Genomic DNA, 26,512 nt, shown 5'->3' with positions numbered 1-26,512 from the left:
GAAAAACAAATAATACATAGTTATTCATTTAAACCATTTGTTAGAAACAACGTCTTTCCCCACACCAACTACAGCTAAAGTGTCTTAAAAAAACCACCAACAAGAAAAAAACCAACCAAACATATTCTAGAGCTTTAGGAAGACAGAGTTAAAGAAATTATACCTCCAACTTTATATAATGTCTGGTAAATGTAAGTAAGGGACACTAAATTTAGAAGTAAAATAATAATAGAAAAAAATAATAATAATTCTGAAAAGTTGAAGGCTTTATCCTGACAGGTTGAAAGACTCTGTATTCTAAATCAAAAATTTCAAACCTTTTTAGCAGCAATAAGTGACTTCTAGCTGTGAGGAACAGAGTTATAGTCTGAATAGGACAATCTGAAACTTCTAAGTCTGAGATTGATTATATATGTATGTCTTCTGCAAATCTTCATTTCCAAAGTTGCTCTTCTGAAGTAGAGGGCAGGTTTTGTTCTTATCTGACAGCAGCTATTTTCAGTTTACCTCAGCTGTTACACTTCCTTCAAATACTAAGAAGGAACCATAACTTGTCATCACACCATTTTCAACTGACTAGACCCCAGTTATCATTTAATCAGGAATTTTTGCTAGCAAGACACCTATTTCTGCCTGTTCATCAGGTTCATAGAATGATGGAGTAGTCCTGTGTGAAAGGGACTGACCTCAAAAGATCATGTAGGCCAACCTTCTATGAGAAAGGCAGCCTAGATAAGATTATCCAGCACCCTGGTTCCACCCCTGTTAGTCCAGTGATTTCATCTCTGCAGTGGCTAGAAATGTTTCTGTACTAAAACAATACAGTGCAGCATTCGATACTACTGTTGGACTTTTTGGAACACCAACTGCAGGGGTTCATGCAGACCATCACTATGAAAGGACCTCAAAGTCTTTTTAAAGATTACCAAACAATATATTAGCCCTTCATAAAATGCTCTGTGTTAGGAGTCTGAGGTTAAGCTGCATTAGTAGGCCACAGCAATCTACAATCTCTGGCTGACGATCCACTACCCTCTGTTACATCTCTTGTATGCTTTCCAAGACAAATCCATGAACATCCACAGAGCACTGGCTTCACATGTTCCCTAACAAATAGCTTATGTCTCCAGTGACCTGCTCAAAGCATCTCAGCCATACTAATATCTGCAGGCCTGCTAGTGAATGCCAAGTTGAGAACTACTACCATCAGTTTTCATCAGTGATTTTTAAGAGAGAATGGTAATCTCAATTTTCCAGACTTTCATGCAGCAGAGAGCTGGCAATGTTTTACAAAGGTTGTTCCCAAATAAATAAAATATTACTTGTTCCATAATAATTAGAAATTTAATTGATTGCATTGCTTACTTCATATTTATGTCAGTGTAGAATATCTATATCTGTCATAGCAAGTAAATTGTAGTAAGGCAAATTCTTACTTAGCTGATATAATTCACATACTAGAACAGGAGCCACCATAGGTGCCAAATTGCAACATTAGAGAATGAAACTCTAAAGCTGATGGCCCCTTTCACCTATCAGGTTGATTTTACTTTTTTTTTTCCTCAGATTTATGAAGGCCTAAGGATTATTTTTTAGTTAGCTACATCTGTTTGAGCATTTAGCCTTTACTATGTTTTTTCATTACCTATGTCTTTATTGCTAATGTTACCTTCTTCAAATAAAGAATTTTCTCTTGTTTTTTCCAGTAAAGAAAGTGGTTTGCTTTATTTCTGTACTTGCCCAAATATTATTCCCAGTTAATCTGTCTTTCAGTACATGAATATTTTTAAATTATAAACCATTGTATTTTGTGTGGTTTAGGAAGAGGTCACAGCCATGAAAGCCTTGGGCACCAGCCAGCTGGTAGCAGGGCAAGACCTAGCTCTGTGTAGCTGCAAGAGCCTGTGGGGCTTTTACAGCTTGTAAGACTTCACTGCAGTTTAGAGGGGTCCTGAGGGAAAAGGAGAGAGTTACTTTCAAGTGGATTTTTTTTTTTTCCCAGAGAGGGATGAATCCTAAAGTGGGCCAAGCCTGCAGAAAAATACATTAATTGAGTTTAATTACTTGAGATCCAGTGTGGATCAAAGCTGTGTCTCATTTTACCCAGGCTCTAAATGGGGGCTCTTAGGACCCGGGAGCAGGCGCGCTGTGTCGGAAGCGCTGCCGTGTGTGTGCAGTGTAAATTCATCCCATTGTGGTGGTCCCTTGTTCCTGCCTGTTCTTTCCATCTCTGCTTCCACAGGGAATCTCGTGCAAGGAGTTTTTTTTCATGCTGGAACCCTAAGCACCCAGGCACTAGTCTGGTGATTTCTGATATGTGTACCTATGACTCTTCAGTAAATAGCTATTTTTAAGTTGAGCATCAACAGTCTTGTTGGCCTGAACACTTTTTACCTTTTATCTCCTGGAATCTTTAGGTCAGCAGAGTTGCAGTGTCATGTATGACTTCATGCCTTTTTTGACTCAGTGTGCAGAAACCTTCCTGATATTGTGGATGATATCTGATTTGCATAAATTCTGCAAAGATTGCAGTCCTTTGTCAAGGAGTGCAAAGACAAGTTTTAATTGTTTTTTTTTCTTGGCCATACGGTGTTAATCAATATTAATTTGAGTTGCAAATGGGAACTAAGGGTTGGAACTAACAAAAACAAGGTTTCTATTTCTTCTTGTTGTTCTGTTGCAGAGCACTGTTTATACTAGTGGAATCATTATTTTAAAATTATAAACTGATAATAATCATATAGAGGTAGGAAAACAAGTGTCTGCAGTTTCCCTAAATGGGTAGTTTGCTTGCTCAGAATTTATCATCCTTTGAAGTAGAATCATCACATTTGTTTTATTTCCAGCATGACATCAAATAGATGCCTGTAATCATCATGATAGATTGCCGTAATTTTCTTCTGCTGCTTTTCTAATTATTGAAAGTAGTCTGGGAAATATTAATTGTTTCCATTTAATTTATTACAATCATATTAACTGTAAAATAAATAAAAGATATTTAGATTTTTTAGTATGACAGGTGCTTTCTAATAACAACCTTTTCTTTCTTTCCTCAGCCTCAGTACAGTTTCCATGGCAGAGATCTGTTTCACATAACAAAGTGCCCTATTATATCAAGTAAGTTTGCCTTGATTCTATTTTTCTTAATTATAACAGAGAATCCTATCACCATAACCTAGGAGAAAAACATAGGTATTAAGTAGTTGCCAGAAATGCTATTGAGATTTTCTCTATGTAGTGTTATGCTGCCCATACTATAATGTTTATTGCTTTGTGTGCTGCATAATTTAGAAATATATGAAAACAAGTCACTGACAAACCCTAATTAAGAACCTCACTCACATAAGAAACAGCAGAGGCACTCCAGTGTAATACCCTCTCAGTGTTCAAACTGGACTTGTTCTTGCATGTGTGGCTCATTCAGAGTATAAACTGTAGAGGGGAAAAAACAGAATAAATAATGTATTTATAATCACAAAGTTCATAACCTAGAGCAGGACAGTGGTGACTGATATCTATTGAGCCCATTCATCATTTTGTGCAAAATTCCTTTGTAAAGAGACATGTCTTTTGTCATCTTCATTACTTTATGGTAGTTTTTTTACTAATTGATATTAAGGTAAATTTTACTCAGACGTAAATATTTACAAAAATTTTACAAATGCCTTGATTACCAAGAGGAGTGGTTAAGATATTTATTTTGAAAATGATAAAGAATACCTAAGTCGGGGAGGTGTGGAGATCTTGAGGTGTTCTACAAAGAGCAATCGCTAACTTTGCTTTTCTTAAACACTCTACCAGTGTTTATTTTGTTTGCCTGTACTTTTAAGGTCAAATATTGCAGCTTTCAGAGGAGTATAGGTCTTTACTAAAAAGGTAAATGAAACTTTAAGAAGGTACAGTGTATAAGCAAGACCCAGAGTCGTCCATTTTAGGCTGAAGGAAATCTGTGTTTCAAATGTTATCAGTTAGGGTTTGAGAAAAGAGTAGGGTTTTTAAGCCTGTAGGATGACGGTGAAATGGACCTGAAGACAGTTCATTTTAAAAGAACATGAGGATATTTTACTACTGCATATTGCTCATAACTCTGAGAGCCACATTTTGTGCTTCAAGCAATTTACAAGTACTTGAGAGCTTTGAAAAGCAGGCAGCAATAAATCTGTCGATCAAACCTGTTAGCATTCTTGAGATGTGACAGTTGTTTTTAAACTGTCATGAAGATTAATTTCTTTAAAGGGTCTGAGTAGGTAACCAGAAAGAGAAAAAACCAGCTAAGAACATCCTTGAATTCTCTATAAAGACATTTGTGCTTCTGCTCGGAAGTTTTGCAAGAAGCAGCAAAAACCGTGGCATGCTAGAGAAGAGGTTGCTGCCTCCCTCCCAATGGAAGAGGAGGGCAGAAGTTGGATGTGGAGGCACATTTCTCTGCTCACACTCAGGCAGAAGTGCTGTTAGAATGATCACACCTGCAGCAGTAATTCAAGGAAAATGCTAAAGTGGCAAATTACAGAAAGCAAGAGGAAAACTGCCCTAAACCTGTTGTTTTTTCTTGTGGGTATGTCCTTAGTGGACATTGAAAGATTTATGTTCCTGTTCTACCTTAGAGTCAGTAGCTGGAGTTGGGGGCATGAGCTGGCCTCAGAGGGTTCTGTGGAGCTCACCAGTTCATTCAGAGCTGGGGATCAGAGATAGGAACAGATGGAACGAACTAAGAGATACCTTCTGATCTGTGCTGAGGAAGGGAAGATTTCAAACTTGAATATTTCAATTGTATATTTTTTTTTTCTTATCTAATACATTCTCCTGAGTTTCTGAGGCTCTCTCTTACCCTAGCTCAGCAAAAGTTCTGTTTTTGAGAAATATTTTTTTTCTTTTTTTTTCATTACTGGTTCAGAAGACAACCTGTCCAATATGTACACTAGGTACAGTCCTTCAAGCACACCAGTTGGTGGCAAAGTATTCCCTGGGACAGGCCTTGCTACCATAGCTGGTGAGCTGGTGGCCCTAGAGCTTGATTGTGGAATGAAGCCAGTTGGGGCTCAGAAACAAAACCCAGCATCTCTTAGAAATTGTTTTTGATGGTCTTTCACAGGAGGTTTGGTAGGGGTGCAGAAGTGTAGGGCAAGTTCTTTGAGAGTCAAGGACTTTATAGAGGTAGAGACCATTATTTTCAGGATGGCTTTAATGGAGTCAAGAGAATTAACTATTGCATCTCAAATAAGACTTTTCTAGTAATTCCTGCTTTCCCTACTTCCAACGTGATATATGCTGCCAAAGCAATGTCTTGATTCTTGGTACGTGTAACTAGTAGGATTTGCTTTTTTGAAAGAACTTGAGGGTTTCTTTAGCTTCACAGCCTGGAAAGCAGACTGCCTTGGCAGTTTCCTAGATTTTTTTATTTCTTACTGATCTAAACATCATTGTTTTCAGCAGCATCCAGATAAATAAGAGAATTGTGGAAGATAAAGGAGAAAATAGCTGATTCTGAACTTCATTTGCTTTGTTATGATGAGGCTGGAGAGTACTCTTGGGTTTAAATACCCTTTGAAATCTTTGTCTGTTGCCTAATTTCAGACACAGTTAAAAGAAGAGAGAAAAACAATACTGACACAAAAAACTTGCTAGTTTGGAATGATTACATGGAGTAAGACAATTCAAGAGAACAGTCAGTAAGATTTAGTGATTTTTTTTTAATATAGAAAAAAAAAAACTAGGAAAAAGGGAGAAACTGATTTAATTTGTTTTTTTTTCATTATATTTACACATTTCAATGAGTTGCCTTTGATGTAAAGCACAGCATGAGTAGAAGGAACAGCTGCAATAAGTCTCAAAACCTTTATCATTTGAGAGCAACTGACTGTATTTACAAGAAGAGTTCTATCTTCAGAGGGAAGATTTAAGATGCCAGTTGTTCATTTTATGGTATACCAGAACAAGAATAATAAAAGTATGATCCAGTGATTGGTGGCTGAAAAATGAGAAATTTTAAAAACTAATTTTGAAAGGGAAATAAATGCTAATTGAAATCAGGATACTTAAATTCTGAATAAGAACACTTTTTTTAGACAACCATGAATTTATATCTCTACTTCATTTTGATAGCTTTTTGTCTGTGTCCTTGAATGAGAAATGTTAAATATTCTGAAAGTCACATAGCTGCAGATGATGATGTAGCTGTACCTGTTTTGAGTGTTTGGGAAAAATAAGAAAAAAACCAACTGCAGTCTCAGTTTTATTGCTACACTGAATGTTGTTTAAAAATATTAGGGAACTGCACCTGAGAAGACAGGAGAAAGTACTTTAGGTAGCAATTAATCTGTAAGGAGAGTGTCAAACTGATACAAGATGTCTGTATTTTTAGGTAAGAAACTCTTTGTTTCCTGACACCAGAGGTAGCTTGCATTTACCTGGTTTTAGAGAAGTGGCTCAGTGGAAGGTCTTTGGTGTGGTGACTTTGGAGTCCAGTTTGTTCTCCCACCCCATTTGCTAATGGTTGGCACAATCTGCCCTTTCTGGGGTTGTGTTTAATCAGGTAATGAGGCATAGGAACAATCAAAAAGCCAGGGTACAACCTCCTCTGCCCTATAATTCAGACAGAGGCTGTCTGGTTTGGGGTGTTTTGGAAAGAATCAACCATGCTTCTTAGCTGGAAGAAGGATTTGTAATTCATTTGGCCCAGGTTTATCAAGGTGTGTGTTTCCTGGGCTATGGTGGATATTTGAACTGAACTTACACACATGATCTACCCTGTCACTTTTCTTCTCTTGATTGTCTTACTGTCTAAGCCAGATTTGTGAAATGTTGCTGCTTCTGTGGATGTAATTTTAATTTAGGCCTTTTTGCCTCCTGTTTGATTTTTTTTTCTTAATACCAATTATAGAATATTTTTATTTCTGTAGTCTGTAGACAAAGTAAAATTCAATGAAAAACTGCTGCTGCAAAAAAAAAGCATAGTCTTTCATACTTTTTAAATTGAACTAATAAGCATATGGAAGGGAATGCAACACAGAAGGCACAGTATTTACCAGTGCACTTTATGTAATAAAAGTGAGAGGTTTGGGCAAAAGGTTTGGCAAACTTGCCATTGAATACATTTTTCATAGGTTGGTTGGTAAAGATTTGAGATTTAATAGGGAAAAATTTCTGTTGTTCTTTTATAATTATTTGGATCATACAAATAAGACATCCTTGACCTTTGTAACAGTAAATCTAAAAAAAGAAAGCCTATATTACATAGCATTTCAATAAAATATATTCTAAAAAGAAATAGAATAATAAATTAAACACCATGATCATTAAACATCCACGAGGGAAACATGATGAATATGCAGAAAGCATAATTACCTTAGCATTTCTCACTGTTTTTCTTTTAACTATAATTTAAGTGTTCTTTGGCCATGTACCTTTCAATGCCATAAATTATTAGATATTTGTGCTGTGCAGAAGAAACAAAAGGGCAATACAGAAGAGGTTGCAGTGAGTTTAATCTCTTGCAGGGCATTACATAGGGAGAGCAATTTCTTGTTGCAACCATTAAATTGATCGATATCAAGCGCCATAGTTGCCTTGCCTTTTCTGTAATCCTGCAAAGTGGCTGGCATCACCAGCATCTTAGAAACCCTATTTTATCACCTCCTATATTTTGTTCAGCTTTATGGGGACTTGAATAAAATGTTTTCTGCTTCTCCGTTTTTTAAGAGTCTTCAGAAAGTCTTTGCTGATGTTTGGTTTATGCCTGTATGAGGAAGAGGGGGAGAAGTAAAGGAGCAGAAATTTTTTTTTCTTATTATAATTATATCCATAATCTCATTCTTATAAGTGTTGGGTATTCCCCTTAGAAGGAAAAAAAATCTAATTTACAGGAAGAGGTAAGACAAGTTTGAAGGTTTGAGAGTTTCTTCAATTACCAGTTCCTGTGCTTGTCTTAATTTTCAATTAAAGAAATGCAGTAGCACATTTCTCTGGAGTGATTTCAAAATATCTGCATATAAATGGTTCTACCAACCTCTAAGGTGCAATACCCTTGTGATGCATTATGCCTACTCGTTTCATCACAAAACAGTATTTTCTAATGGGCTTTAAAAAAAAAGAAAGAAAGGAAAATACGCAGTATCTAGCCAAAACACCTTGACATAAAGTGGCGGTGTTATGCCATTTGAAATCTGGAAAATGTAGCCAAGTCAGAGTTCTGAGTGCTGTTGTTTCATTAGTGATCAGTAAAGATTCTGATTTTGGGTGATGTTTTATGCAAATGACTACAGGAACAGAAATGTACTTAACATCATGCCAGAGTGCTGTTTCTTGTGCTGTTTGCCAGTGATTATCAACAGAGGCCTTGTCCCTGATAAGAAATTATAAAAAATACCCACAACCTGTTTATAGTTTTATTTCTCGTACAAAAAAAAGCTGAAAATGAACAAATGATTTTTTTTCACAACTCCATGAACACCTTGAAACACCTGGAGATGTTGAACTTAATCCATTCATTTCACTAGGACTGTTCTTTTCTTTCTAGAGCATAAATTAAATGACATGCTGACTGTTTCTCAGCTTTTTATTTACAATCAGGAAGTGTTTTAAATGGATTATCTTTGCCAATTATAATTAGAAAGCTACCAGCAAACATAATGGATAAGAAGTAGATTGTAAGGGCAAATGTTTGGCATGTAAGCTTTAGAGCACTTTGATAATATGTGGGTGATTTGTAGTTTGGAGTATTTTATGGTTATCGTGGTTTTTTGTTAGTGAAATTTACAGAAATGCATTTAGACTTTTTAAATTACACTGGTTTGTCGGGTAATATATTCATGGATGCATGTTTTGCTGTGTGACTCATATTGGGTCCATAAGTTTGCATAAGAAGAGGTTTAGAAGAATCTTGCTCAGAATAACTCATACTTTTGATAGGAGCAACAACAACAAAAAAATCTCTTGTCAGTGAAATGCTTTCAATTCTTCCCTAACTAAACTATGAGGAAAGATGTAATATGTTTGTGCCACTTGTGTTATGCCCTATAGGGCAGCTCACTTCTGTAATAGCAGAAATCCCTCCTTATGTCACCCACTGAACAGAATGAAATCTTGTACCTTGGGCTCCTGTACACCTTGAAAATTTTTTTTTTTTTTGGTGCCATCAAGCAAGGTGGGCCCAACTGTTCTTCACCTTCAAAGTTACTATCACCTCACTCCACAAGTAGTTCTTGACATTAGCAGGGTGCTTACAAGAGAAGGTGCTCCTTGCACAGTTATCACTGTGACCTGGGACAGAAGTGCCATGGTAGTTGTAACAGAGAGAGAGAACACTCTGCAGGTTTCTCTGTTCTTGGCGAAGTGCTTGGTTTGAATCTTTTGGAAGTTCAGGAAGATGATTTTTTTATCGCTCTTATTAAATTTTCAGTTATGTGGTTTTTTCCATGGCTCTGTCCGGAGAAGTCTGGCTTTGGTGCCTAAAAGAAGCCGACCTAGGCCATGGAATATATTTGGTGGTGGTAGCAGCACTGCCTGTGAAAGTGCAGCTGCTGCCTCCCTTGACCTGAACAGACTGTTGAGCTGGTGATTCATTCGCTTGAGCCCATTCCTCTTCTCTGCAGGATCCTTGTACGGAGCTGCTTGGCTGTTACCCCTGGTTTCTTGCCTGGGTGTTTGGGATTGGGCTGGCACAGTCACCCTCTGTAGTCACTTAGCAGCTGTCAGGCAGTACTGACTTGAAGGAATTGGAAAGGATTCTCTCTTGCCTTTTTTCAGTTGCACCAGATATGTTCACTTGGCCTCTTTTCTCACAAATTCTGTGTGGCGTAGAAGGAAACTGAGAGATAAGTTTCAAAAGTCCATTCTTTATGCAGTCTGGCACAAATTTCTTTTGCAAATAAAATAGAAACAGAAAAACATTTTATGGTCATTATTTTATTAGGCATAAATTTAATGGTCTGTGTTTTTCTATAAAGAGAAAATTTAGTTGTTCAGGTATTTACTGCATCAAATGGAGAAACAAGATTACAGTGCAGGATACAGAAGTTTTTGATCTCTCATTCACTTTTTCCACTTCATGTTAGGTAAACACAAAATAGAAAAAAAACCCCATATTTTTTATGGCATGTTTTCACTATTAAAGTGATTTTAGTCTTTCAGATAAAGCTGTACTGAAACTCTGTATTTAAAGTATAGGATTTCAATAATGAAACTGTTGTTTGCTCTTAATTCTTGGAAACTTGATTTAAGGGATAAAGTTTGATTAGTAAAATCAGCTTTTATTCATTGCATATGGGTTTATAAATTACTTACAAGCCAGAATCTAAATTGCAATTAACTATACCCACATCCTAATTAAGTATTGCAAATGCGTAATGAAATATATTTCCAGAGGCGGAATAAAAAAAAAGTCAAAGATTTATCCAAGCATTTAAGTTTTTTTTCTTCTGTATTTTTAACAATTTTAAGAGAAAAAAATAAAGAAAAAAGAGAAAAGGTCTCTGGACTTAGCTAAATAATCTCTGCATTTCTGCTGTAGCTCTCAGAAGTATCTTCACAGCACCCCGCTACTCAGAAATATATTTGTTTGCGAAGCCATATGTTGAATGCCAGAAAACAGGGAACTGGGAAATAATGGCTGCAATTCAGGAAAGTCCCTATGATCATGGCTGATTTTGCCATCATAGTTTCTAAGGCAGTAAACAGGATTTAACTCACCTGAACTGCATGTAATTTGCATGCAGTGTTTGTGTTGATATTTCAGCATTAAAAATAGAGGAAAATGTATTTCTGTATATACGTGTATTTACAGCTTCTGTCACAGTACTGCCAGCTACCTTTACTTTTAACATAAAATATTGAAGATGTTTTAGTTAAGGCTTTATTTTTCTCAGAATATCCTAAGAAATCCTTTTTCACTCAGAATGTCAACAGTAAAATCACCAGTTGTTTGGGGCTTTTTGTTTTGTTTTGGGGCTTGACTTTTGAAAGTGGCTTCTTAGAGAATTTGAGTTAAAGCCGTGTCTTTAAAAAAAGCTTCATTAAAATGATCACATATTGTATTCCTTTCTGTGGGCATTTGCAGTGGATTTAGTCACCAATTTTAAATGGGCAACATATTTAAGGCATGCTGTTAACGTGATAATGCAGACATTTGGCAGCTTCCAGAGTAGCTTTGAGATTATTAAATAAATTGAGCAGTATGAACTATTATATTGTATTTCCTGTTTACTTCAGTATTTATTGAAGCTGTATATGTCCTTTTTTCTGATATACTGTAGTCTTTTACACCAGGCTGAGAATGCTGACCGTCACTGACCTTTACCATGGCAAAGCATAACATCCAAATACATTTTTTCTTGTTGCTGGCTTCATTATTGGTTTTTATTGGTGTGCCTTTTACAGGAAAAGTATTGTCAATCAACTTGTTTTTGAAATTACTTATCTGCACAAAGATAAGCATAGTGCTGTTTTAGAATTGTCTTTCTAAAAAGTGCAAACCCACTGATTTACTGGCATGCATTAGCTTTAGAGTTTAGCATTACCAAGGCCTTGACCACCTTATTGGAAATTTGAAACATGAATGGAATTCATGTGATAATGGTATCAGCATGAAATCAAATAAAAGCTTCTATTCAGGAAGATGTATTCAGATATAAAGATGTATTTAGGTGTTTTCTTTTGAATTGAGGAGAGTTTACTATAGTATTTTAGAGTCAGTCAAGGTCTGATAGAAGTCTTGATTATTGTATAAATCTCTCTTGTTTAAGTGTAGTCATGTTAAGTCAGTGACTAGGGAGTAATCACAGAGAGGGAAAAGAAGATTTTTACTTATTGTATTAATAGGAAATACCTACTTTGCTGATGAACTTCCATGAAAAACCCTTCACCAAGTTGTGATGATGCCAGACAGACAGATGAGATCCATGGCAGAGCGTGAAGCATGAGAGGGAGAAGCTGTCTCTGAATACCTAGGCTAGACTCAAAGCTGGAAAGGACTGTGAAATGAGGATCATGTCCCATGTACAGAGACCCATTTCAAGTACTTTCTCTGGTGTATGTTTGAGGCTAATGCAAGCACAAAAGGGTCCTCAGCACTTTGTTAAGAGCTTGCCGTCCCTTATGGTACGTGTCCTGTCTGTGCAGGACAAGGACTTTGGAGCAAGGACTTTATATACAATATTTTGGTACCACCTAGCATAAAAGGGTTCATTCTTGGTTGGTTTCTCAATTAAGAAGCAAACCTTGTTGGTAAATTACTGTGCACTCACTGAGGTACAGCCATTTATTGGAGCAAACGATGATACAGACCACTACATTTAATACCAAAGTGGCCTTTTTAAAGTCATTATTTACAACTATGTATCCCTCTATGCAGGAAAAAAAAGTGCACAGTAATATTTTTTTAATAGAAGAAAAGGTGAAATATTTAGTGTTCTCTGGGCATTACTGTTAAATTTGCTAAGATCGCATAATTTCATTGTCATTAACTTTTAAAGGGAATCCCATGATCCTTTTAACATGACCTCCCTGATTAATCACCTTGCAAATCTAATTCAAATGTAAATACTTTGTAAGACAAGAATGTGCAATCATTCCAGGAGATAGTATTGGTAAATACAAGTAAAGTGTGCCTTGTAGAAGGAATTGGAGAATTCAGTGGACCTGACACAATACACATTTTGACCCCTATGGCTGCCTTCTTGAAACCCCAATAAATTGAAACAAAACCACTAATCAGTAGGTTAAGGGATTTTGCCTATTGAATCTCTGTTTTGTGGACAGTAGAGTAGAGCATGTCCCCTAAATGAAGATACTTATTGATTTTTTTTGTGTGACTGGTGATCAGATTTCCTATTGGACTCCATGATCTTAAAGGTCCTTTCCAACCTAAATGATCATGTTACATGTTAAATAAGTGTTGGGGTAAAGTTTTACATCATTGTCTGTGTTCTGATACATGTGCTCAGATATGCAGTGAAGATTGAAATAAAATCTCAAGATTTTTATTTCTAAAATTTTTTTACAACTATATTTATAATTTTAAAGCACAGGAAATTTTACCTTGTACTTTTACCTTATTAGTGTACCTCTTAGCTGTAGGGTCAGAGTCCAGCCCTTACCGTCACAGTTAAAATCAAAAGTAAATATTGTTAAATATGGGTGGGCTGCTGTCTGACTAACTTTGTGATTATAAAATCAAGGAGCTGGGTGGTACAGATCATGCATTTAAGTGGCAAGAAACTCCTGGTTTCTGCATTTAAGTGGCAAGAAACCACTTAATTAGAGCTGAGGAGTTTCTTGCCACTTAATTGCAGAAAATCAGAATACCTTTAAGATTTCATTCTTTGAAAGTGCATATGTATGTTTCCTGAAACTTTAATTACTTTGTTCCTTTGTAGTCATGAGACACAGACAACTTGTTGGGATCATCCTAAAATGACTGATCTCTTCCAGTCCTTAGGTGAGTGCACTCATTAAAACATTGTGATTTTTATTCTATTAATAAAAGCAGCATTTGGATACTGACCAAGTTTGAGTTCTCATAAACCAAGTGTAAAAGCATTTCCTGCTTTGTGATGAGAAACACTTTGCCCAAAACCTACTGCCTTGGTCATTGTATTGTATTTTGGCAATATTAATTCTGAGCCATATACTCTGACTGTATGCTTTAATGCAGTACCTTGGGTTTTTTTCTTTTAACTTCACAAGGAATTGTCCAATGATACAGGCTCTCTGCATGTTTAAACCAGGGCTCTGGTTTGCAAGGAACAAATTTTGGTAATAAAATAGAGCAGCTACCATTTCAGTAAAAGCTAAATTGTATTATGGTACAACTAGTCCAATATGCCCTGACAGCATCAACATTTACTGTGAAATCTCCCATTCTAAGGAGAATAAGGGTAAAAATACTATTAAGTGAGGGGAAAAATGTTTCTGCAATTGGTTTCTAAAACAGAGCTTACAGCTATGTCACTGTCCCCTTTAAAGCACATTTTGCAAAGTCATGGCACATAAATTAGACCTTAAGCTATTTTTTCTGTTACAGTGACTCTTGCTGCCCTCTGTTTCCTGTATGTTATCTGATGGAATTGTAAATTATTTGAGAAACTTGCTATATTTGAGCAATTGTCTGGGAACTATGTCCCAGTGCACAATATGCATGTAAAACTCTGCTGTATATGTATGCATTACATGTGCCAAGATAGTGTTGGCACATTTCCTGAGGGCCACTCTCTCTAAGGTCCTGGACTGTCAGAGTCAGGAGGCTTTCCCTGAAGGTGAATTGGACTGAGATCCCAGCTTGTCAGGTTTTTTCATTTGTTCTGATGTATCCTATTAATTCATTGCAGAGAAGAGAAGGGATGTCAGACCTGTCCCAAAGTATGAAGATTTCTATGTAAAGGAAAGCTATGGGCTGTACTTTTAGGGCCGCTCATGTTTCTGTTGTGCTCTTTCAGCTGACTTGAACAACGTGCGCTTCTCCGCCTACCGCACGGCCATCAAAATCCGCAGGCTGCAGAAAGCTCTGTGCTGTGAGTTGGGCCTTTGGGGGGATGGTTTCTCTACAGTACCTGGGGAAGGGAGGGTCAGCTTCAGTCTGACATCATTAATGGGGGACCAGAGTCATCCTTGACACACTGTCAAACAATGAAATGGCAAGAATTGCCAACAGTGGGTGTCGTTATTGCAAATAAACAAATTAATTAAAAAAGAGGTGCAGCAGGTAAGTGGAAATGGTAAACTCACTAAAAATCATTTTTATCTCAAATTTTGTTCTACAGGTAAATTTATTTACTTATAAATTTATTTATTTACATTGCAATTTAAAAAGCATTTCTCATTTCCTATTATATCACAACTATGGTTTAATTCAGCAGCATGTTGCATGATTACCATGTACATTTGAAGTTTAGCAGCCTCAGAAGTGGTAGATCAGGAGATCTTGTCCTGGCCTCTGGACTTGGGAATTCTCAAGTCACACAGCAAGTACCACACTGGGGATCTGTGCTCTTGTTGAGTCTCCTGTGCAAAGCAAACTGAATTTTAAAACCTATGGAAAATGAAATACATAAGAACACACACCCAAAATAAAAAAAAACAAGGTGAAGTAGAAAAAAGCAAAAGGAAACTAGACAATTTTGGAAGAAGATGTGGGATGTGAATGCAAGTAAAGGTTGCAGATTTTAGACCTTTTGAAATGTCTTGGCAACAGATGGTAGAAAGATGTATGATATTACCAAAATTTCCTCTTACAAATTAGGAGTCCTTGGCATGGAAGGACTTTTCAGCCCTGAAGGGTGCACAATACTGCAGGCTGAGTAGGAACACAAGAAGTGCAAAGTCCTCTTAGGGGTGCAAGCAGGAAAGTAATTGCACAAAGAGGGACCCCTTCCTACCCTACAGGTGGTTAGGTTTCTTTCCAACCTAGGAGACAGGTTGCCCAGTACATCTGCTCTTAGCTGGCATTCAGATATACATCACACTGAATGAAGCTGTGCTGGTAGCTGTGATGGTAGCTAGCTACTCCAGAAAGCTGGACTGTATCTGTGCACAGCACAGTGTCTTATCAGTACCTATCACCAGTTCTTCATAAGATGTGGTCCCAGCAAGGACTGCAGCTTCATCTCCCAGCAAGACCAAAGAACATTATGAGCTTTTTGCTTATCAGTGTGCAGGGGTAGAAAGTATTCATCAAGATGTACCTAGAAACAATGAGCAAAGGAAAAGATCAGAAAGGAGAGTAAAATTCTTCTTGTGTGAGCTGCTCCTTAGGGAAGAGTGTGAAAAAACAGGCTGCATATGACAGATGCTAATCATGCTGCCTATTTCTGGCAGACATGCAGCTTTTCTAGTGACCTGCATAGATCAAGCTTCACTTCTATTACTTTTAATAAGCTTTGAAGAGGCACATACTTTCTGCTCTTGCTGCTATTCTGCACTGTATATTCTGTAATAACTGCCAGGGTTAGCTCTCTTTCATTCACAGATTTCAGAAGTACCCTCCTATCATCTCCAGTTTCAGGGGAGGGAGTTGGAAGGGAAGACAGAAAGAAAATTACAAGTAAAGAGAATACTCCACTTTGAAAGAAATATCTCTACAGGTCCATTCTGCCTTATTATCTATGAAGCTGTTTGTTTACTTCATCTCTGTGCTTCATGGGAAGAGATGACAGCCAAACAAATCTTTGTTATACGTGTGTACTTAATAAAGAACTGGTTTTATTTTTAGGTGGGTAAAGAGTAATCTTCTGTGCTATTGCCATTCATTTTTCAGGTCTGAGTTACTTTGGTATTCCATTGTATTTCCTATAATTGTAATTGTGCATGTTTTTAAAGATGTTTGGATGCAGAATGCTTCAGAAAGGCTTATGTACTAAGGCAAAAAAACCCATCAAAACAAATCACCAAAAATGGAAATCACTGAAAAATGTGAAAAATTGATGTCACAGGCATGGTGTGTGTACAATGTCAAAGGCATTTTTGGTGGGAACTCCCAAGAGCACAGCTGGAGCTGGATGCACAGTTGCACTTGCACCTGATAGATTTTGACTTTGCAGTGTAAGTGCTTTACAAGCAGGTTCAGGACCAATTGCACTTTAGAATGTTAATTTGAGAAATGTACTTTAGAAAACTTTGCTGATGCCCTGTCTCTTATTGGTAAGTGTAAAAAAACCTCAGCTCTAGAGAAGTTACTCCCATTTTCCTCATTCTCCTTTTAAAAGAGAAATTAGTGTTGGGTTCCTTCTTGTTTTGTTTTTTTTTTGACAGGTAGATTCCTGCAGAGATGTACCTTTTCATATATATATGTTTATGTATTTTTCAGGAATGTAAGAAAGGTTGCAAGTTTGAAATAATAAATTCTTAGCCTTTCTTTCTCAGATTATGTGGGGCAGATGTAGGGAGAGTGCTTTCCCACTGTAGCAGAAGAATAGGGCCAGAGAGAGTATCCTGTGTTGCAGATATACTGGGCAACTGTGTAGCATCAGGTCCTGATGATATTTTATTCTTGTGCAGCATTCTTTAGCTCATTTTTAAGAAATTATAATACCCCACATACTGAAGCATAGTACTGAAAGGCAAAAAGGGAGCAAAATCACCATGTATATTCAGAGTTCTATTGCTGAGTTCCTCTAGGTGATTTAAAATTTAAGAATGCTAATAGGAATATCAACCACACAAGGGGAAAAAATGGAACATTTAGACATCAGGAACTAGGAGAGCAGTGAGTACTTTGCTCTTTGAGGGAAGAGTGCAGTCTCTTTGTAGGAACTGCTATCATTTGCAAGGTTCTTTTTAAGAAAACTCTCCACAGTAGTGCCTGGCTATTTTCCATGGGGTTACAGTAGCCTCAAATTTGCCATTAGCAGCTGCATGTAGTTATTTGCTCCTGAGTCTGTCACTCATACCTGCTTTAACAGTGCTGAATTATATGCTTCCTCTTTTTCTTTGGGAAAAAGAGAAAGGGAAGAAATGGGCCTTGTGCCCATGGGTTGGTTAAAAGCAGGGTTGGTCATTCAGCATTTTTAAGCAGATGCAGAATGGTACTGCAAAAATGCACTGAAACCTGTGTAGGCATCGTGCCAGAAATGGCATGACAGTGTAACTGCCTGTCCCAAATTTTATTCAGCCAGGTAAGTGCTGAAGTAAGCAGGAATGGAAGTAATTTCCTCTGGTTGTTCTCCATGGATAGTGCCATCCAAAAGTGTAGGTTTAGCTTAATTTGCATTAGTATAGCATCAGACTTGCTGTGTTTTTTAATACAAAAATTCTGGAAGTACCTCTCCCAGGTCCTTCTGAAATGCTCAGGCAGAAATGTGAGTGAGAGATCTTAATGCCAGCAGATCAAGATGTGAAGCTAGCAGGCTTAGTGTCTGTTGAATTCCTTCTTTTCAGTGCAAGGATGCTAATGTTAAGCCAAAGACAAAGGCTAAAACTTCCTGGCATTCCAAAGCTTTCTGGATTTTCACAGGCTTTAAAAAGGGCAGGTTTTGTGTGCTGTCAGTCGGTTTTATGAAGCTAATTACCTGCTTTTAATCAGCCATTAAGTACCTTACAGAAACAGGTTGCAAAATAACCAGAAAACATAAAACCCCCAGACAAACAAACAAAAAACTCCTACAACTCAAACATAAAATAAAAGCTAATACCAAAACAAAACCAGCAGACTGATTGCATTAATTTTTACAGGATTTTTTTACAGGGTTCTTTCAATTAGGGTTTTTGAAGTCATGAAGGGGAAGTGTGAAAAGTGGCCATCTCCTAAGTTCAGCCTGTATGTCATGGGGATAGCAGGTTACCCTCACCTGGCTTCCCTCCACATCTCAAAAAGTAGTCAGGGTTACACTGTGAACTGTTTTGGGGTTCATGTTGGTTTTAGATATGCCTGTGAGCCTTCTGCAGTGTGTATCACATCCTTTCTATCTATTGTAGAACATTATGCTGCAGTGAGTGTATTGCTAAACACTTTGGCTACCTCAGGTCAAACTAGTGGCAAGGTGTTTTGCTGCAATTACCAGTCTGCCTCTATGATAAATACATGGCTGGCATTTGTTTGCAAGCCCAAGAGAAGGGCTTAAAATATCACCAAACAAACAAGAAAGAAAATGAAAAACAAACAAAGGTAAGCCCCTGCAAATCTGTTGCAAATCTGATCTGAGGTGAGAACGGAATGTACTGATTTTAGTGGAGGAGAGGAACAGCAAGGGCTGAGGTACTGTTTCTCACTTTGCAAAGATGTGAGGAAGGGTAGATAGGGGAATGGGCTTGGGAATGCAACCTTCTTTTAGTAGATGATCCCTGAGTTCTTGACAGAGCTGCTCATAGTGGTTAATGTTATCTTGCTCTTGCTTCTTTTTCTGTTGTACTTGCTTTCCAGCCCAGATAGAATTATCCAATTTGCACAGGATGCAAATCTGGGCTCCTTATTTAACGTTGATATTCTCCCCCCTCTGCTCTTGTGAGACCCCACCTGGGATAATGCATCCAGATCTGGGGTGCTCAGCACAGGAAAGATGTAGACCTGTTGGAGCAGGTCAAGAGGTAAGAAATGAGGATGGTTGGGGGATGGAGCACCTCTCCTATGAGGAAAGGCTGAGAGAGCTGAGGTTGTTCATGCTGGAGAAGAGAAGGCTCCAGGGAGACCTTAGAGCAGCCTTTCAGTCCCTAAGGGAGGCTTATAAAAAATAGGGAGAGTAACTTTTTTAAAAGGACAGATTGTGATAGGACAAGGAGAAACAGTTCTAAGCTAAAGGAGGAGACATTTAGATTAGGTATTTGGAAGAAATTATTTACCGTGAGGATGATGAGATACTGGCACAGGTTGCCCAGAGAAGTTGTGGATGCTCCATCCCTGGTTGTGTTCAAAGCTGGGCTGGATGGGGCTCTGAGCAACCTGGTCTAGTGGAAGGTGTTCCTGCCATTGCAGGTTTCTAGGTTGGAACTAGAAAATCTTTAAGGTCTCTTCCAACAAAAATAATTTTCTAAATCTATGATTCATTGTGATGTTTGATGAAGAGCAGTTCACAACATGTCAGAGATTGTCATGTGGATTTTTTTCATTTGAGAGATGGCATTTAGAGTGCAAATGTCTTACTGCCTCTTCACAAACAGCTCAGTAGGAGCTTTTAATATACTCCAACTGCACGTTATGTATATTGTAGCAAGCATACTAATACATTGCAATTATATTTTTAACTTAAAGTCCTTGCTTCCTTAAAAAAATGTAATTGAGGATTATACCATTTACTTTTCATCTTTTCCACTTTCTTTCGCAAACGGAGGTAGAAGAGCTCTTTGATGGCCTTTTCTTTTCACCATGCAAACCCCAGATTTTCACAATCACATTTGAATGGTTTTCAGAGCAAAACCCTTTTCCCCTTGTAAAATATCTGTTGCATCACCAACTGCTTATAGAAAGAATTCTGTAATAAAGGAGATAAAAATATTTTTCAAGAAAGCATAGCATTTAGTGTTCTGGAAAACTACAATGAATAATCTCCCTGCCTTTTTTTAAGCCCTAATTTAGCTACTGCTATTCAGTTAATCGTGCCTTTAAGAAAGAATTCTTACCTAAGAATTTGCTTTGCTTTATATTTGATCAAAAGTGATAGGCTTTATAGGATTCTGCTTTATGGTAAATATGAAGAATCTTGTAAAGCCTCATGAATTCTCTGTATGTGCATCCAAAGTTAGGATCCTCTAATTACACAGATTACTTTAGCAGCTATTTTAATGTTGTTCTGGGCTGTGTGGTGCCACTATGTTTGCATTCTAGTTTTTTTAAAATAAATAGTGCCCAAATGCTGTTGACTTGTCACAGAGAATGGTTCATCACTATAAAGTTACTAAATGAAAGCCACTGGGCTCGTTGTTTGCAGTGTTTGCTACAATTTGCACATAAACAATTACTGTCAATGTGTATTCACACTTTTTTAAAATTTTTTTTTAATCCTATTATTTTTTTAAATCTATTATTAGTGGACCTGTTGGAGCTGAACACGACAAGTGAAGTTTTCAAACAGCACAAGTTGAGTCAAAATGATCAGCTGATTGGTGTCCAGGATGTGATCAGCTGTCTCACTACCATCTACAGTGGGCTGGAAGAGAAACACAAAGATATGGTGAATGTTCCTCTCTGTGTGGATATGTGTCTTAACTGGCTACTCAACGTGTATGATAGGTAAGAAAAATGGGGTTTTTGTCACAGTGTGTACCCCCAGGAATTATAAACTATAAAGCCTTTAAAAATTGTTTATTAAAAAGTTGTCTTCTGACTTTGGTTTTAGCTCCATAATGAAAGTGCAGTCGCACACAATAAGGTGTTTCTTATGCTGTCCTGCTCAGCACTGAACTAAGATTACACTACTTTTGTACTACTACCAGAGAAACATTGAAAGGATTTAAAAAAATAGGTATGTGAGTAGAGAGCCAGGACACTGCTTTAGCTGTGTTCCTACTGTGAATATTCCAAGTCTACCAGATTGATGGCCATTCAGATCAGATTCTATTTCTGTCATAGGTGGGAACAGTTTTTTTCCTGTATTTTGCACTTAGTTACTTGCATTCATAATCCTGGCTGAGCTTCCTGCCCTGAGTCCTCTATCAAATGGAGGTTGTTGTGATCTCAGCACTAAAGCCTGTCTGATTCTGGAGGGTCAGCAGTGTCCTAGTTGTGGCTCCATTCCAGCATGTACAGCTCCTGCCATGGATCAGTTCTGAGGGCTGGTTTTACGTGATCCACCTGCCCTTGTCCTGGCAGCAAGGCTTTATTCCGAAGGACATTGAGTTTGCCTAAAGAATATTTATTTTTTGTAAAACTATGACAGAGTAATGAGTTTGTTGCTTATTTTTCATAGTGGCTTTTACTATTCTTATCTCCCTTGTGTTGTAAAAACTGGGGAAAGGTTGATATCCATCAGCTCCTCTGTGCCCTAAAATGTGTCTCCTTAAATTGCTTCAGCAAAGGCCTTTCAGGACTCTTTCAGAGCTGACTAAAGACTCAGTAGTGCAGTACAGGTTGTGGTTGCTTCAGTGTGTCTGATTGAATATGTGCTTCAGTTCAGAGCTATAAACAAAATTACAGATTGGAATTTCTCAGCTCCATGAGGGTGGTTACAACATTTATTTTCTTTCTTCCCATTTGAAGTTGAAAAGAGCAAAAGTATTTCTTGCATAGCAATAAAAATTCTTATACCTGGCTATACAAATGGGAGCTTTTACTTGCAGATGTAAGCATTATCTCCAATATGTTCACTCAGTGCCAAATTCTAACAGTTCATAGCTTTTTGCTTTTTTCCTCTCAGAGGATTACATACCAGTTCTCCTATACTTCATGGATATTTTAGTTTATTTTGGTTTTAGGGGAGAGGGAAGGAGGGAACGGTGTTCATAGCACCATTTGTCATTTATCTGTTGCCTACTGGCATTCAAACATTGCTGTTGAATATTGTGACATTTCTGTTAGTGGGACTTCTCCCTATTACTGCTGAAAAATTTAGGGGTCCATCAAATATTGACTGGGATTTCTTCCTGCATTTTTGTTTATTTTGGAGAGTTCTGTATTGTGAATAAAGAAACACATCGCTTGCATGATGTGTTTATTTAAATAGAGCAGTAGATCAAGTGAGTTGCCTGACTTAAATATTATTGGCAATTTAGAATAATAGACGTAGTAATGTCAGAAAAATTTTTGTCGTTACTGGTTGGGTTTTGTTTTCTTTCAGACTGAACACAAATCTACTACATTTTCTTTAGCTTACCTTTGCATCTTAACTTCAGGTAGAAGTCAGTGGTTTAATCTGTTCATATTTAAAATGCTCTTGGTAAGCAGCAAACCTTTCTTTCAATAATGTTTCCAGTTTCTCCCATTTCCCCTTGACTAATATGTTGAAAACTTAGAGTAGATAATTCTTCAAGCCCGTTAAATACTTGAGTCTTTATTTAATCTTTGAAAAATCGAGGATGAAGGTTTACTGAGAGAAAATTACACTTTACAGTGTGTTTCCTTGTTCCCCTTTCAAATTCACTCCAGGAAGAAAAAGAAAAGCTAGAAGACCAGGCAGCAATTCTAAGCTGGAATATTTGGTTTTGTTTTCTAAACTGGCCTTTACAAAAGAGCTAATTTGTGTCTTGGCATTTCCATTGTATATAGTGCATTGGTGTTATGCATATAAAATGTGTCAAGTTGTTAAACTGCCAACAAAAAGCATCTGTTAGTCACATGCTGCTAACCTGAGATATAATTACAGATTCACAGATTAATGGCAAACTGAATAGTTCTCCAGACTTAACCTGCAGATGTCTTTGGCCCTTAAAAGAGCCAATTTATTTTTAGAAAAGGTCTGTTATGTTCTGTTTTTTTCTGACACATTAGGAATGATTCATTCTGAGCAGAGGAGAGAAACACTAAAATTACTCAGTGACTTTTACTACATCAAGGACTCAAAGGTTGTTCCAGACATCAACATCTGCCCTTATAAACATTTTCCAAATTTAAAGTTCTTTGTTTCAGCTAGTCTGAAGATTTTTTTAATGTGAAATTAGAATAAATATCTTGATACTTACAATGAGAACTGTGAAGGAAGTTTTGCTCTGTAAAAGACTTTGGCTAGGCCTGTATTTACAACATCCAAAAGCAATTGCTGGTGGTTTTTCTTTTCAACTATATACTGTCACATTTGCTGAAATCTCCAGACATCATTTATATAAAAAGGACTGATAGCTTTCAGTACTAATGGAATAGCTTAACACCCCTTGAAATGTGTTGCTTCTATAGGTACTGATTCAGGGCAATGACTCATTTCAATTAGAATTACCCATAAGAAACTTTTATGTGCACTGTTTAAATATTTTGCAATGTTTATCTGACTTTCTGTATTTCAACTTTTAAATTTTCTTAGGGTTTTTTTTTTTTTTTTTTAATGCTAGGATACTTTTGATAATGCCTTCTTTTAAATTGAATTTCTTTGGTACATTAGTCTGAGAAGGGTATCTGTGGTATCTATGCTGACATTTTCCATATGATCAAAGCTGTCTTTCATGCTCATTCTCTGCAGCCCAATCTTCCCCTGAAGAATCACAACTTTGTTTTCATTGCACTCATACACCTGGCAGATTCTAACACCAGCCTGAATTAATATCCCAGGCCTTACCAGCATGTCCATTTCAGTAAAATCTGAACTTCTGAGGAATGAGGATGAGATACCTGCTCAGTCAGCCTTAACTTTATTTATGTCCTGGTTTTGACAGTTGCTGAAGAAAGTTTTCTGCATGCCCTCCACTTGCATCCCCTGTGTTTATGATGGCTGTTTGGATTCACAGAGCACTCAGTGGGAGCAGCTTAACAGGCTGAGATAGCAGTAAGCAGGCTCTGGGAAGGTTCTGGCCCTCTGTAAGGCAGGAAAATGAGCTCCTTTGTCTGACTTGTCGGTGGGTGATCAAGGGGAGATGTCCGTGCTGACCTTCACTGATCTACCAGGCTGCCTCCTGTGGCTGGGCTATGCAGATCACTGATAGCTGCAGTCCCTGGCAGTCCTCAGCTGCAGTGCCACTGCTGTCTGGGCTTGAGACCTCTTTGACAGCAGAAAGCTGAATGGCTCTGGGCTCATCTTCATTCTCTGGTTTTCCTTGCTAGCACCTGATGGTTTTATGCTATTGTCCCTCCTCCCCCAGGGACATAGGGTTCCTCTAGACTTCATGTTATAATTCTGTTCTCCAAGATTCTTTATTGTGTATTCATGGTTGCAATCTCTTATATTTAATTGTGTTGCCTGTCTGACAACTTTTTCTAATCTGGCTAACTGCTGTATGCAGCTGTGCCCATCACTGGTTGTCCCTTTGGCATTCACATACGTAGATAAAATGCTTATATATACTATGTCATCACAATGCTACAGAATATTTGCATACCCCTGTTGGTAAACAGCAGTTTTTACACTTACATTCAACAATTTAGTATTAATTATATCCTGATTAGTACATTTATAATTAAAAGGTTTCGCAGGCCTCTGGTTTGACTATGGGATAGGCTGTGTTTGCATGTCAAGAAGTTTAAGATCCTAACTCTGTGTTAGGAAGTTATTTAGAGAAAGGAATAGATTCAGGCTCCCCTTCATCAGGATGAGAGCAAAAAAATACCTGAGCTGCTTAGAGTGGCCTTATCAATTGATTTTGTAGTGACAAGCCTGCTTGTATTGCTATAATGAGTCTGAATAGTGTGCTGACATTTGTGGCATATATGACCCATAAATTTTTATGAATTCAGAAATGAAATAGTTTTGTGAATCTTCCCACTATAAAATCTTGATTCTTAGGTTTTGTACACATAGGACAATTAGATGGTTATGCTGCCATTCAAAAGCACCTTGCACAACAGGCTTGTGGCAAAGTAGCCTAATGGTCTCCCAGCAGATTGAGGGAGGTGATCCTGTACTTCTACTCAGCATTGGTGAGACACATCTGGAGTCCTGGGTCCAGTTCTGGGCTCCCTCAGGAAAAAAAAAAAGTGGACAAATTGGCATGAGTCCAGTGAAGTACCATGAAGACAATTAAGGCGCTTGGAGAAACTGATGTACCAGTAGAGGCTGAAGGAAGAGAAGTTTTGGGGGATCTTATCAATGTGCATAAATACCCAATGGAAGCAGAAGAGAAAATGGAGACAGGCTTTTCTCAGTGGTGTGCAGTGACAGGACAAGAGGCAGCAGACACAACTTGGAACACAGGAAATTTTGCTTAAACATATGAAAAGAAGATGCTTTTAATGTAAGAGTGATCAAACAGTGCCACAGGTTACTCAGAGAAGCTCTTCAGTCTCCATCCTTGAAGATACTGAAGTGGGATATGATCCAGGGAAACCTGCTCCACCTGACTGAGCAGGGGCATTGGTCTCTGGAGGCCCCTCCTGACCTCAGTGGTTTTGTGACTCATTAAGATGGGAAAATTTAAACCATTGGCTTGGCAATGTCAGGACTACAGCGCCTTTGGGTTTGGGGGGAGAGAGGCAGCGTGTGTGGCATTTGGGTTTGGTGTGTTGGGTTTTTTTACTGTATATATGGCATTGCAGTGTTATATCTGTTTCCAAGAAAGAGACTAGGGGTGAATATGTTACTCTTTTGAAAAATTTAATGTTGCAGGCTTTGTAATTATTCGTGTAATTTATTGAGAAAATGCTTTTTGTGTGAAGGAAGTTTTTCAAAGACCCTACAGAAATCTCCTGAAATCAGGAGAAGCTTGAAGCCTTTGTGCCCTGATCTTTTAGCTGCAAAGTCCCACTTTCTGTCTTTAATAAACAAATTATGTGGTCAGTTTCAAGTTAAATCAAACCCAAATGAATGTTCGCTTTTTTTTCTGATGAATATAAATTTAAAGCACAAACAACCACACACAGGAAGGAATAGGGAAATAACTTTATCAGGGTGTAAAATGAGCCATTTAGATGGCAAGGTATGCCAGAATGATGTAGTGTCTGTGATTGAAAGAGGTAATTTGAAGCTAAGCTTGAATATATAAAAAGGTGGCACTTTTATAGCATTCTGGAAAATTGGGTCCTGATTTTCCAACTAGGCAGTAAAAGTAATAGATGTTTTTTGATTAATTTGGCAATAATTTCTGTGTACCTCTGTTCTGTCTTATGGAATGAAGATATTGCTGTCTAGTGTTCCTAGATTAGATGATGTTGTGAAGACAAATGCATTAATATTTTTAAGTTGCTTAGCTAATTTATCAAGAACCCAGGAGTAAATTAATAATTTTGTATTCAGCGCAACATTTGTGAAGTAAATCAGACAGCAGACCATATGCTGAATGGATAGGATAGAAAGAGATATGTAATAACCACTTCAAAAGTAGTTAAAGTATGTATAACTTCTGTGTGGAAGAAAGACCAAAGTAAGGTGTGAGGTGATTAATTAATTTCATGTTATCTTACTTGTTGGTGAAAGACCCAGCTAACCTTATGTGTGTAATATATAGAGTTTAACTATTCTAAAGATTTTTTTTTTTTGCCGCGTCTCATTTAAAGACAAATTGTGTCATTTTTTTTTTT

The 26,512-nt window shown here is 37.5% G+C and overlaps 1 protein-coding gene across 6 annotated transcripts in view; it reads left to right on the top strand.

Annotated features, from left to right (window-relative positions):
* The window catches only part of UTRN (utrophin), a 362,109-nt gene that overhangs the window by 289,523 nt on the left and 46,074 nt on the right, over positions 1–26,512 (top strand). For all 6 annotated transcript variants that reach the window (XM_050973004.1, XM_030235269.2, XM_018916973.3 and 3 more), the window contains 4 exons: positions 3,057–3,117; positions 13,371–13,432; positions 14,430–14,504; positions 20,449–20,650. In XM_050973004.1, the coding sequence (XP_050828961.1) occupies positions 3,057–3,117; positions 13,371–13,432; positions 14,430–14,504; positions 20,449–20,650 (400 nt within the window). The remainder of the gene's footprint in view (positions 1–3,056; positions 3,118–13,370; positions 13,433–14,429; positions 14,505–20,448; positions 20,651–26,512) is intronic.

The sequence above is a fragment of the Serinus canaria genome, chromosome 3, assembly GCF_022539315.1.
Source record: "Serinus canaria isolate serCan28SL12 chromosome 3, serCan2020, whole genome shotgun sequence".
In the NCBI taxonomy this organism is placed as follows: domain Eukaryota; kingdom Metazoa; phylum Chordata; class Aves; order Passeriformes; family Fringillidae; genus Serinus; species Serinus canaria.
This window is presented reverse-complemented; position numbering and strand designations above follow the sequence as displayed.